At 43.9% G+C, this 12428-nt stretch overlaps 1 protein-coding gene across 1 annotated transcript; it reads left to right on the forward strand.

The window, feature by feature from the left end:
- The first annotated feature begins 886 nt into the window (after window positions 1–886).
- Trmt12 (tRNA methyltransferase 12 homolog) lies at window positions 887–2544 on the forward strand. Its single transcript, XM_052161368.1, has one exon. It carries the CDS (start codon window positions 994–996, stop codon window positions 2305–2307), a length of 1314 nt encoding a protein of 437 aa, XP_052017328.1. The 5' UTR covers window positions 887–993; the 3' UTR covers window positions 2308–2544.
- Window positions 2545–12428: the final 9884 nt, after the last annotated feature.

Below are 12428 nucleotides of genomic sequence, written 5' to 3' on the forward strand. Positions count from 1 at the left end.
TCTCAGAGTTGTAATGCTTGGATGATTTGTTTGTGCTTTACTGTGCCAAATGATAATGTTGGTATTTGTGATTGCTTCACTGAACACAGTTTCTAAGAGTTGTAATATTCGGGGTTTTTTTTTGTTTTGTTTTGTTTTTTGTTTTTTTTTTTTGTTTGTTTGTTTTTTGGTTTTTTGAGACAGGGTTTCTCTGTGTGGTCCTGGCTGTCCTGGAACTCACTCTGCAGACCAGGCTGGCCTCGAACTCAGAAATCCACCTGCCTCTGCCTCCCAAGTGCTGGGATTACAGGTATGCGCCACCACACCCAGCTTATATTCGTTTTTTTAAATAAGAACCCTTGCTTGAAAGCGGCAAAATACACTGAGATTTAAACTGCCTCTGTTTATTTCTATTTGTCACCGCCAAATCCTTACCCACTTAAACTACAAGAGCCTCATCCCAGGGACCCCCATACCCGACTGGGGTGGTCCGTGGCAATGTTTCCCTCCTTGGATAACGAGGCAGCCGTGATGAAAATCTTTACAAGAAAAGGGAATAAGGAAGCGATATAACGTTTCACTTCCAACAATAAGATGGCTGGTGCTAATTTATAAACAACACTAGATTTTTGGAATCCTTTCTGTAAATTCACTCCATTTCAAATTCACTTTTTAAAAAAAATTACGAGCATCTCTAAAGAGAGTGTATAACGTTTCCGGAGGATATCGACTCATTTCATGAGTTTTGGTTCATAGAATTACTAATTTTCCTAAGAGGAAGTAAGTACGGACTGGCCATAACCATAACAAACATGGCGGCCGCGGCTTCACAAGGCAACCCACTGTGGCAACCGAAATTCCATCGCAGTACTACTTCTAGAGCCGGCTTGTTTATTGACATCACTTCCGGTGCGCCGTAGCGGAGCGGGCTTAGCTCTTCCGGTTGTGGCGGCGGGCTTGCCCCGCTGGAGAAATCTCGCGAATGGACTCCGAAGGGATGCAAACGCTAGCGACATGGAGAGAGAATGCGAGAAGTCTGTAGTTGTCGCAGTTGTGACTGAGCCTCGGTTTACCCAGAGATACAGAGATTATCTGGAGAAGCGGAAAGTCTTGGATAGACAGCACCGTGTGGAAAAGCTGCGGGATGGCACGGTGGCGCTACCGGTGCTGGCGGAAGCCCTTTCTGAGCAGCATCTGCAGGAGCTGAGGAGTCGCGTGGCTCCGGGCAGCACCTGTCTGCTGACGCAGCTCCCGGATCCTCTCCCTTCTAAAAAGGCCCGGGTTTGCTCACCTGCTCAGAGGCTGTGTCTTGAGGTGAGGCGTTGGGTGGAGGACCGCGGAGTGACGTGGTCCTCCGAATTGGAGGCTGATTTGCCCCGGTCTTGGCAACGGCATGGTGACCTAATGCTGCTTAGTGAAGACTGCTTCCAAGCCACGCCGTGGAAAAGTCTGCAACCAGAACTCTGGGAGACTGTCGCCTCAGCCCTTGGAGTTCAACGTTTGGCAAGACGAGGGCGGGTGTTAGCTGATGGTACGCGAACTCCGTCAGTGACTCTGCTGCTGGGTGACCATGGCTGGGTAGAGCATATGGATAATGGCATCAGGTATAAGTTTGATGTGACACAGTGCATGTTCTCCTTCGGAAACATAACTGAGAAACTTCGAGTGGCATCCCTGTCCTGTGCTGGAGAGGTGCTGGTGGATCTCTATGCAGGGATTGGTTATTTTACGTTGCCTTTCCTAGTTCATGCCGGTGCAGCCTTTGTCCATGCCTGTGAATGGAATCCTCATGCTGTAGTTGCTCTAAGAAACAATTTGGAGATCAACGGAGTCGCAGACCGGTGCCAAATACATTTTGGGGATAACAGGAAACTGAAGCTCTCAAACATTGCAGATAGGGTGAACCTGGGGCTCATTCCCAGTTCTGAAGAGGGCTGGCCCATTGCCTGCCAAGTACTCCGGAAGGATGTTGGGGGTATTCTGCATATCCACCAAAACGTGGAATCTTTCTCAGGAAAGAATCCACAGTCACCTGGAAGCAGTAACATGGAAGAAGAGCTTTGCCCTTGTCCCCAGAAAATTACCACTAATAAATGGGGAAATGGAACTACTGGGAAATTCAGGGGAGGAATGTTATCAGCCAGCAAACCAGAGTGGCAAAGATGGGCAGAATCTGCAGAAACTCAGATTGCCTCTCTTCTTCAACAAGTGCATGGAAAACCGTGGAGGACACAAATCTTGCATGTTCACCCAGTGAAATCTTATGCCCCCCATGTGGATCACATAGTCCTAGATCTGGAATGCCGCCCCTCTCCACTAGTTGGCTAGAAGGGGTAGATTAAATGTCACAATAGAGCCAGATGAGTAGCCCTTAGTACTTCAGCTAGGGCTGCGTTCTCACCCTTCTGTTTTCTGGTGACCTTTTAAAGTGATTTGTGGTCTTAAAATGAACTCTCGATTGACCCAAAGAGTTTTGTCTTCTGTTGATCACATTGAGAATGTATTAATGTATCAGAGGAAAGCAATGTGACTTATTAAAATAGGATTCATCTGTGCAGACATGAATTCTGCATTTTTGCCTTAGCTTTCAGTGATAAGGTCTTAATATTCATTTGGTCTTAAGTTTATTTTCATATAAAGTTTCCTTGAATTGGATCGTGTGGCTTTTTCTAGTAAGTCATACAGACATTAATTACAGTTGATCCCACAGATGACTAGGTACAACATGAGAAATCAACTGGAAAACCAAGATCAAAACAGGGAGACCAGTGTCCATTTCTACAGATGTTTTGTAGTTGTGCAGGTACAGAGTGACAGTGGTTTGCACTAAGGTGGCAGCCATAGGGACTTGAAAATAGTAGGTTGGAAAAAGATCAGTATGACCAAATTATGAAGTCCAAATTGAAGCATTAATGTGATGGTGCTTTGTTACTGAGACTAAATTACAGAGGAAGGGGACAATAAGTAGAGGTAACTCCGAATCCTATAGCAGTCCTTAGTGGAGTGTCTGTGTGGATGTGGGAGGTATTAAATATTAGATCTTTTTTTGTTAAAGAGAGTTAAATACTTCTCCGTCCCAATGCAGTAACTCATGTCTGTAATCTCAGCATTTGGAAGGCTGAGGCAGGATGATTGCTGTAATTTCAAGGACAACCTGTGTCATGGTACAGAGTGAGACCTTGTCTTAAAACCAAGAGTCACTTCTCTATATTGTAGGGAATCTAAAGTTCTGCCTTGGACTGTACAATAGCTGTACAAAAATACTAGGATTTCAATTTTTATAGACCTTATTTTAGATTTACCGTCTTTTCCTGGTCAAGAAGCTATAGGAAGAGCTTACCTTTTGTCATATGCTGTGAACAGGCAGTTAGTGTCAGGTATAGCTGGTGGAATTCATTTCACTAAGAGTTGTTCAATCCCTGAGTCCCACACAGCCCAGTTACATAGCAAGACAGGAAGGGAAATAAAGACAGCTGGAAAGGCAAGCACTGGTATCTCACAGTATGGCCTGTACCTATAGTGGTCAGGTAAGCTAGTGTTGGAGATACAGCAGGCATTCCAAGGATGCTGTTGAGTTTTTACCCTGGAGATGTAGCATCTAGGTCTGCGTGCTAAAACGGGATTACAGGACTTACCCTTTATTGAGGAAATCCTTGAACAGCAACACTGGCCCTGAAAGTCTCTGTCATTAAAAACAAACAAACAAACAAAAGGCCCACACACACAACAGTAGCAGCTGTTGCTACTATAGGTAGGAAACATATTCTGCAGTTTTCAAACCATCTGATTATAAAATCAGAAGGCTCTCTGCTGTTCACCGCCGTTTGCCGCTAGGATAGCCAGTAGCTGAGGCTCACGTAGAGCTCTGCTTTGATGCAATTTGAAGCCCTGTGAGCTGGTTTGCTTGATGAAGGTCACAGACAACAGGGTGTCTTCTTCCTTGTCTTGCTGTGTAACCCGGGCTTACATGTGTTGTGCATGCCTGCTACTCTCTTTCTTGCCACTGTAGAAATCAGGACTGTGTCGGTGCCTTTCCCGTTAAGCACAAATATTCAGTGCCTTCTATTTGTAATAAGTACAGAAAAAGGTCCAATGGGTTAAAAAAAATAAATAAATAAAAAATAAAAAAATAAAAAAGGTCCTCTCCCCAGGGAGCTCACCACTTAGCAGCAGAAATTACACAAGTCCTCAGTGCTTAAGTGGAGTAGCTACCACAGTTAACTTGGACAGGTGCAGAAGCAGGGAAGAAAGTTCTGACAAGTAGAACGTCTACGTGGAAGTGGTGTTTGAATTGGTTCTTGAAAGCTGGGTGAGATTTGCTGGGTGGAGAGGAGGCAGAGCTGGCCCCGGAGTGTCAGTGCTCCGGAAGTGAGCCATTGTGATTTACTTGTAACGGGACATGGAGATGCTCATGTTGGCCGTAAGACTGTTGTGAGCAGTGTCTTGTACACACCAGGCTCCCGAGGAAATGCTGTCCTATGACCCCACTGCAGTCCTACTTGTAACATTCCTTTCTCAGAGTCCTTGCTGTGTTGGCCTGAATTGTCAGGAAGTGCTCAGCTGGAAAGGCAGAGCACTGGTTTCCCATTGTCTGAGAACTAAATGATCAAAGGTAGGCTAGAAACCCCTGATTGGGATTAAAGTTTTCTACAATAGTCAGGTAAGCCTGTGCAGGCACAGAGGCGTAGCAGGCAATCCAAGGAGGCTGTTAAGTTTTGGGATTACAGGACTTTGGTTAAGGAAATCCTTGATCAGCAACACTAGCCCTGAAAAGTCTTTTTAATCTTTGTCATTTAAAAAAAATCTCCCAACTCCCCAACCCCTGACCCAATCTGTTTATGCCGCAGTTGGGATTTTTTCTTATAGACAGAAAATGTTTCTTGTATTCTGAATAGTGGACATATTTAACAGACAGTAGCATACAATATAGGAAACATAAATAAGCGACCACACAGCAGTGTGGCAAGTAATAAGGGCAGATAATAAATCAATAAATAACAGCAGCATGGGCAATGCTCACACCTAACACTGAGACCTTTGATACCAAGTTTTTTCATTTGCTGTTAATGCTGCTACGTAATGGAGAAGCCACAGAAATAAAAAGGCCATCGTAAACTGTGGAAGACCATTCATAAATAACCAGCAATGTCCTGGACACTGCAATAAAACAGTGGACAGAGCCAAACCAAACCCAGACTCCATGAACCTTATAATTGAAGACCAAATAGTCGCACAACACCTACATATAATCTTTCATGTCATCTAAGTCCTGGGAGGAAAGGTTCTTGGTGCAGCAAGAACCTATGACTAAAAACACATGCCTTTAATTCCAGCACTTGGGGGGTCAGAGGCAGGTGGATCTCTGTGGGTTTGAAGAAAGCCTGGTCTACATAGTTCTAGAACAGCCAGGACTATGTAGAGAAACCCTGTCTCAAAAACAAAAAACAAAACAAAACAAAAAGCCAACAACGAACAACAAAGCCCAACTCCTTGGAATACGTGACGATGGGGTTCAAGGAATACAGGCGTTATTGCTCCAGAATTGAGGCTAAAGTACACGAGTGCGTTCTGGAGGAGTCTGAGGGGGTAAAGAGTCTGAGTACATGGAGGGGGAAGAGTAAGGGCTGAAGGCAGGATAGGAATGTGGTGCAAGAGATGTGGAGGCACGTGCCTTATAATCTCAGCATTTGGAAGCCGGAGGCAGGTTGAGCCAGACATCATTAGGGAATTTTAAAATGAAAATGTAACATGGTTAATACAAATTTTATACATTCATTAAAATCCTATTGATGTTTTTTCCCCCTAAAGTCTCTAATCTAGAAGATCTCAATATGATCCTCTTAGCCTTCTGAGTTCTGGGACTATAAGTGTGCACCACCATATACCTGGCTCCCTAGTGTTTTCAAATGTGCTCTCAGGCCAGGAGATGCTTCAGTGGTTAAAGCATTCGCCGTGCAGTTGTGAGTTCAGATCTCTAGAGTCCACAGGAAGTCAGGCATAGCACACATCTGTAACCCCAGTGCTCCTGGGTGAAATGGGAGGCGGAAACAATCCCAGGAAGATCACAGACCAGCATTGGGACATTGAAAACCTGGAAGCAAGGGTGACATCCTAACTTGTCCTCTGACCTCCACACATGTGAAATGGCACATGCATGCCTACACACAGAGAGCACACAGAGAGCACACAGAGACACATTCATTCTCTCTGTTTCTGTCTGTCTGTCTGTCTGTCTGTCTCTCTCTCTCTCTCTCTCTCTCTCTCTCTCTCACACACACACACACACACACATACACACACATTCCACTCCCCCGTGATCATGATCCTTTCTCCACCTGGCCACATTTCCCACAGTTGGTAAGAAAGTACGATTAAAGGAACTAGCTTGTACTAGCATATGATGAATTTTGTGTTGTTATGCAAATACTGTTGACCTCATAGACGATGAGGCCAACAGTTGGGATATATTCCTCCTTCCATTTTCTAGAAAAGTTTGAGTACACTTGTTTTTCTCCATACTCTAAAACAGTCCACCCTATGATCTACAGTTGCCTTGAGATCCCAGCCTGGTCAGCCTGGACTCTCTTAACTTCGGGCCACAGCTGGGCACTTTCTCCAGACAGGAGTGAATAGTAGTTTTGACTCACCTGGGTGTCTTTCCACGTCTCATGGATTACCGTCCTTCACTATAACCAATGAATTAACCATTGTCTAGTTTTTTTAAAGTACTATTTAGATTATAATAACTTTTGTACATAAAATTTCTAGCTTTGCTTTTGGGGTGGCAGGTAGATATAGAATTCCCACAATGATAGATTGAATAACGACTTGGAATGAGTTCATATCCTAATATCTGGAACTTACAAATAAGTTATGATAAAGTAATGATGTCAAGATAGGGAAATTATCCTCGATGACCACGACTCTTGTTAAGAGGAGCAATGTAGTTGTTTAAGTGAGAATGGCTCCCATTTGTGAAGGATTAGGAACTGTGGCCTTGTTGAGGAAGGTGTATAACTTTAAAGTTGTAAAGGCCCATGCCATCTCTAGTTAGCTCTCTCTGCCTCGTGCTTGTAGACAGAGCTCTCAGCTATTGCTCCCGCGCCATGCCAGCCATGATGGTCATGGACTCATTATCTGGAAATGTCAAGTCCCAACAAACATTTTCTTTTATAAGATGCCTTGGTCATGTTGTCTCTGTACAGTAAGAGAAAGGTGATTAAGATACTCAGCCTCCAGGGTAGGAAACAGCAGCAAGAGGAAATTAACACATCCATCCCATCTCTCCTAGTAAGCCGTGAGGGGAGCCTGTGATTCTCATTCCAACATTGTAGGTCTAGAGGTCATGATTCCTAACACAGGAACTAATACATCAAAAGACGTATAATTAATGATAATAATAATTCCTAACATAGGAACTAGTACATCAAAAGACATAATAATAACAACAACAACAACAATAATAACACTCTTTAAACTTGCCAGGGCTTCTCGGGGCACTTCAGGTCCCTTCTGCCAAGAGAGCAACAGGCAAGGAGAGGCCACATCCCAGCTGAGGCCACATCCCAGCTGAAGTAACTAATTTAGTCATGAAGACGTGCTAGCATGCTGCAAGGGCATGTTGTACACTTACCACATATTAGCAGTATCCTGAGGCTTTGCTACTCAACGCCAGGAGTAAAACAGCATCAAGAATGACAGAAATATCTTCTCCATAAGAGCACACGAAAATGCTCTCCGAAGCTGTCAAAGTGAGCTTCTTATGAACTCTGAAAATTCCTCAAGTCTTATAATAATCGAACAAAGCATTTCTTTAAAAAGTTAGATTATAATAACCAGAGAAGCATTTTAAATTTCTGTGCTCCCCTCACCTCTAATACAATATTAAAAGGTAGTGGAGAGCCTGGGGCTATTCCCAACTAAAGAAACTGACCCTAGAGCAAGGCTTCTTAAACTTTCCCCTTGTCATCCCCATCTTGCTCATGAATTTTTTTATGCAAAGTCAGTTATATAGCAATATAATAGAGATCTAGATGCCAAACATTTTCTATATTAAATGATAAGAAATTTAATTTTTAAGTTTCACATTTATATCCTATTTTCTTTATAACTTCAAGCACCTTAAGATTTATTGCCACAGGCCTTAAGAAATGAGCAGAAGTTATAGCACAATATTCCCCACCCCACTCCCACACACACAATAAAAAATTTGCCTATATTGGTGTGTCCTAGGAGTTAAAAAATTCTTAAGTATCAATGGGGGTGACCTTAGCTGTAAGTCACTACACTGGGGCTATAGAACCCAAAGAGGCCACCTCCTGTAGCCAGACAGGAAACCCGTGCAGTGATAGAGGTACCAACCTACCCACAAAACTTTTAACCCAAAATGGATCCTAACAGAAATGCAGGCACAGGGAATGGAGCAGAGACTAAGGGAATGGTCAACCAACAACCAGCCCAACTTGAGACCCATCCCATGGGAAGCACCAGTCCCTGACAGGATTAACGATAGTCTGTGATGCTGGTGAGCAGGGGCAAGTGGTCCTCTGAGAGGCTCCCCCCAGCAGCTGACTCAGACAGATACGGACACCCACAGCCAAACAGTGGATGAGGCTTGGGGATGCTTCTGGAAGAATAGGAGGAAGGATTGAGGGCCCCAAAGGGGTTAGGAACTCCACAGGAAGACCAACAGAGTCAACTAACCTGGACTCTTGGGTCTCTCAGAGTCTGAACCAGTGACCAAAGAACATACCTAGGCCTCCCTACACATATGTAACAGATGTGCAGCTTGGTCTTCATGTGGGTCCTGACCAAGTGGCGTGGGGCTATCCTAAAAGCTGCTGTCTGTGTGGAATATGTTCTTCTAACTGGGCTGCCTTGTCTGGCTTCAATAATAGAGGAAGCACCTAGCCTTGCAGAAAATTGAAGTGCAGGGGTGGAGGTGGGTGGGAGGGGATACCCAGGGAGGGAGTTCACCTGCTCAGAGAAGAAGGGGAGGTAGGATAGGGGAAGGACTGTGGGAGGGGGGTGACCAGGAGGGGGGGGGCAGAAAGCAGGATATAAAGTCAATAAGTTAAAAAATGTTTTTTTTAAAAAAAATCTTAAGTAATATAACTTTCCCATTTATTAAAGACAAAAGCAAGGGTTTTTTTCCCATTGTTTTGTTTTTGTTTTTGTTTTTTTTTTGGTTTTTTTTTTTTTTTTTTTTTTTTTTTGAGACAGGGTTTCTCTGTGTAGCCCTGGCTGTCGTGGAACTCACTCTGTAGTCCAGGCTAGCCTTGAACTCAAAAATCCACCTGCCTCTGCTTCCCAAGTGCTGGGATTAAAGGCATGCATCACCACCGCCCAGCTAAAAGCAAGTTTGCATACTAGTGAGATGTGTTTATGTTTAATAAAGAATTAAATCTTGGTGGGTATGTGAGATGGATCAGTGGGTACGGCACTTGGCACTTAGAGGGCTGAGCAAGACAGTGCCAGGCTGACTCCAAGACAGGCTACAAACTGGCAGTTTGGGAAACTAGGCCTAAGTTTCTGTTTCCTAGAAATAGGAATCCGGATCCAGGAACCAACCACAGCTGTGGTCAGCCAATGCCAAGATACCCTGTCATTTGGCTTGAAGTAAGACTAGTAGCTAGAATGAATAATGGACCCCCAGGGAGACAGAGCTAACCAAGCTAATTAGATAGATTACCAAGCTAATCAAGGTAAAAGGGCACATACCCCTCCCTGGAAGTTCCCTACCAGACACTAAAAGCTTGGCTGTAGAGTCCACTGGAGGTCCCCATTCCCAAGTGGGCAGAGCCCTGCGTGCAGGAAATTCAGCTGAATCAATGCTCCTTACTTTTACACACGACTTAAGTCTCAGGTATCAGGCTTCAGCGACTTTACACCCTGACACCACCATGCCTGACGGCACTGCAGGTCACAGGCTGTCTTCAACATCTTTCCTTCTTTTTTCTTCTTCTTTTCTTCTTCTTCTTTCTTCTTCTTCTTCTTTTTCTTCTTCTTCTTCTTCTTCTTCTTCTTCTTCTTCTTCTTCTTCTTCTTCTTCTTCTTCTTCTTCCTTCTTCTTCTTCTTCTTCTTCTTCTTCTTCTTCTTCTTCTTCTTCTTCTTCTTCTTCTTCTTCTTCCTCTTCTTCCTCTTCCTCCTCCTCCTCCTCCTCCTTCTTCCTTCTCCTCTTCCTCCTCCTCCTTTTTTTTTTTTCAAGACAGGGTTTCTCTGTGTAGCCCTGGCTCTTCTGGAACTCATTCTGTAGACCAGGCTGGCCTCCAACTCAGAAATCCACCTGCCTCTGCCTCCCAAGTGCTGGGATTAAAGGTGTGCACCACCACCGCCTGCCTCTTCAACATCTTTCTTAGACTGATTTTGTAATTGTCAATCCTGAGAATTCAGCTTCTCGCAAATAAAGCATAAGATGGCAGATGTTTGGAAGCATTTGAGAAATTGTTAAAATTCTGTCCAAATATCAAACCAAGATTTACTTAGTGGCTTTCTTAGGAAACACAAGCGGGTTGGAGAGATGGCTCAGCTGTTACAGGAAACACAAGCTAGCAACTTACCGATTTTTAAAACCAATCGCTCCAACACAGCATGCTGTAAAGGCACATCACATGTTGATTTGGCAATACATGCTGAGGAGCAGCAGTGGGAAAAATAGTCTGTGGGTGGTTTTGTTCTTGTTGGTTTGGTTTGGGTTTGGTTTTAGTGAGTTTTTTGTTTTTAGTAACTAAACTATTGTATGTAAGACAAAAAGTATGTAAGACACACTTTGTGTGTCCAAGAAAAAAGATGTCATTCGTACCCTCAAATTTGCCTCAATTGTGAGCCCAGGTGTTTTGGGCAGTGTTTGGTGGCACTGCGTGGCATGTGCCACGCAAACACACGTGTGTGCAGAACCAAGGTTGCAGTGGCGTCCTGTGACACACCTGTCTGGCTCATTACACATTTGACTTTGAATTAATGTTAGGCCATTCCGTGTTCAGAAATCTTTCGCTGTTGCCAAATATTTTCACAATCTTCTATCTCAGTTATGTAATTCTACATGGGGTGGTGACCCACAGTTCAACAAGATGGACTCTGAGGTGTTTCACCATTAGATGGCATGCTGTAATTCTTTAGGCAAGACCTGCTGTCCTGTTAGTCACTAGGGGTTTAAGAAAATCCTTTCCCCATTGTATCTTAACATCACTTTCATCATGAATTGGGTAACTATACATTGGGCTTTCTCTACATTTTCTTGTCTGTTTGTATTTCGAGTTAGGGTTTGTCTGTGTAGTCTTGGCTGTTCTAAAACTTGGTCTGTTGACCAGGCTGGCCTGGAACTCAGAGATCTGCCTGCCTCTACCTCTCAAGTGCTGGGATCAAAGGCGTGCACCACCACTGCCTGGCTTCCTACATTTTCTATTCCGTTCCATAGGTTTAGTTACCCTTAGCCAAACTCCATACCATGTGTCTTCATTATTATAGCTTTGGACTAGGCCTCGACAGCTTATAGGAAAAAGAGGGGGAAGAGGTGCACTCCTTTAATCTCAGAACTCAAGAGATAGAGACAGGAGAATCTATACAAGTTTGAGGCCAGCCTGGTCTACAGAGTAAGTTCCAGGAAAGCCAAGCTACACAAGGAAACCCAGTCTCAACAAACAAACAAACAAACAACAACAAAAACCCAGAACAAAACAAACAAAAAACGTCCTTTCAACTTTATTAAGATGGTATTGGCTATTGTTGACATTTTCCATTTTCTTATGAATTTTAAAGTCAGTTTGCCCACTTTTTTTAGACGACCCTATTCAGATTTATTTTTCCAAATTGAGGATATTTTGAATCTAAAAAGTTGAAATCTTTACAACACTCATATCTCTACCTCAAAACTTTTATTCCACTCAGGGCAGCTGTAAATGAGAACTGAGTATCAGAAATTCACCCTCCAGGATCCTAACTATGGTGAAGGATCATTCCTATACATCGATCTGCCAGTGGGTAGCAGAGATACGTCATATCATATAACAATGGACAGCATACTCTAAGAGAATGCCACCTAGCAGAAGTTTGTTCTGTCCTTGCACAACCATGAAATGCCCTAACATTTCCGAGCCTTATGGGATTGTACTGGCTAGTTTTGTGTGTCAACTTGACACAGGCTGGAGTTATCACAGAGAAAGGAGCTTCAGTTGAGGAAGTACCTCCATGAGATCCATCTGTGGGGCATTTTCTCAATTAGTGATCAAGTGGTGAGGGCCCCTTGTGGGTGGTTCCACCTCTGGGCTGGTGCTCTTGGGTTCTATAAGAGAGCAGGCTGAGCAAGCCAGGGAAAGCAAGCCAGTAAGAAACATCCCTCCATGGCCTCTGCATCAGCTCCTGCTTCCTGACCTGCTTGAGTTCCAGTCCTGACTTCCTTTAGTGATGAACTGCAACATGGAAGTGTAAGCTCAATAAACCCTTTCCTCCC

Source organism: Apodemus sylvaticus, chromosome 17 (assembly GCF_947179515.1).
Source record: "Apodemus sylvaticus chromosome 17, mApoSyl1.1, whole genome shotgun sequence".
NCBI classification, from domain to species: Eukaryota; Metazoa; Chordata; class Mammalia; order Rodentia; family Muridae; genus Apodemus; species Apodemus sylvaticus.

Excerpts from the sequence above, each read along its gene's own strand:
- Trmt12 (XM_052161368.1), top strand. The coding sequence starts at position 994 with ATGGAGAGAGAATGCGAGAAGTCTGTAGTTGTCGCAGTTGTGACTGAG.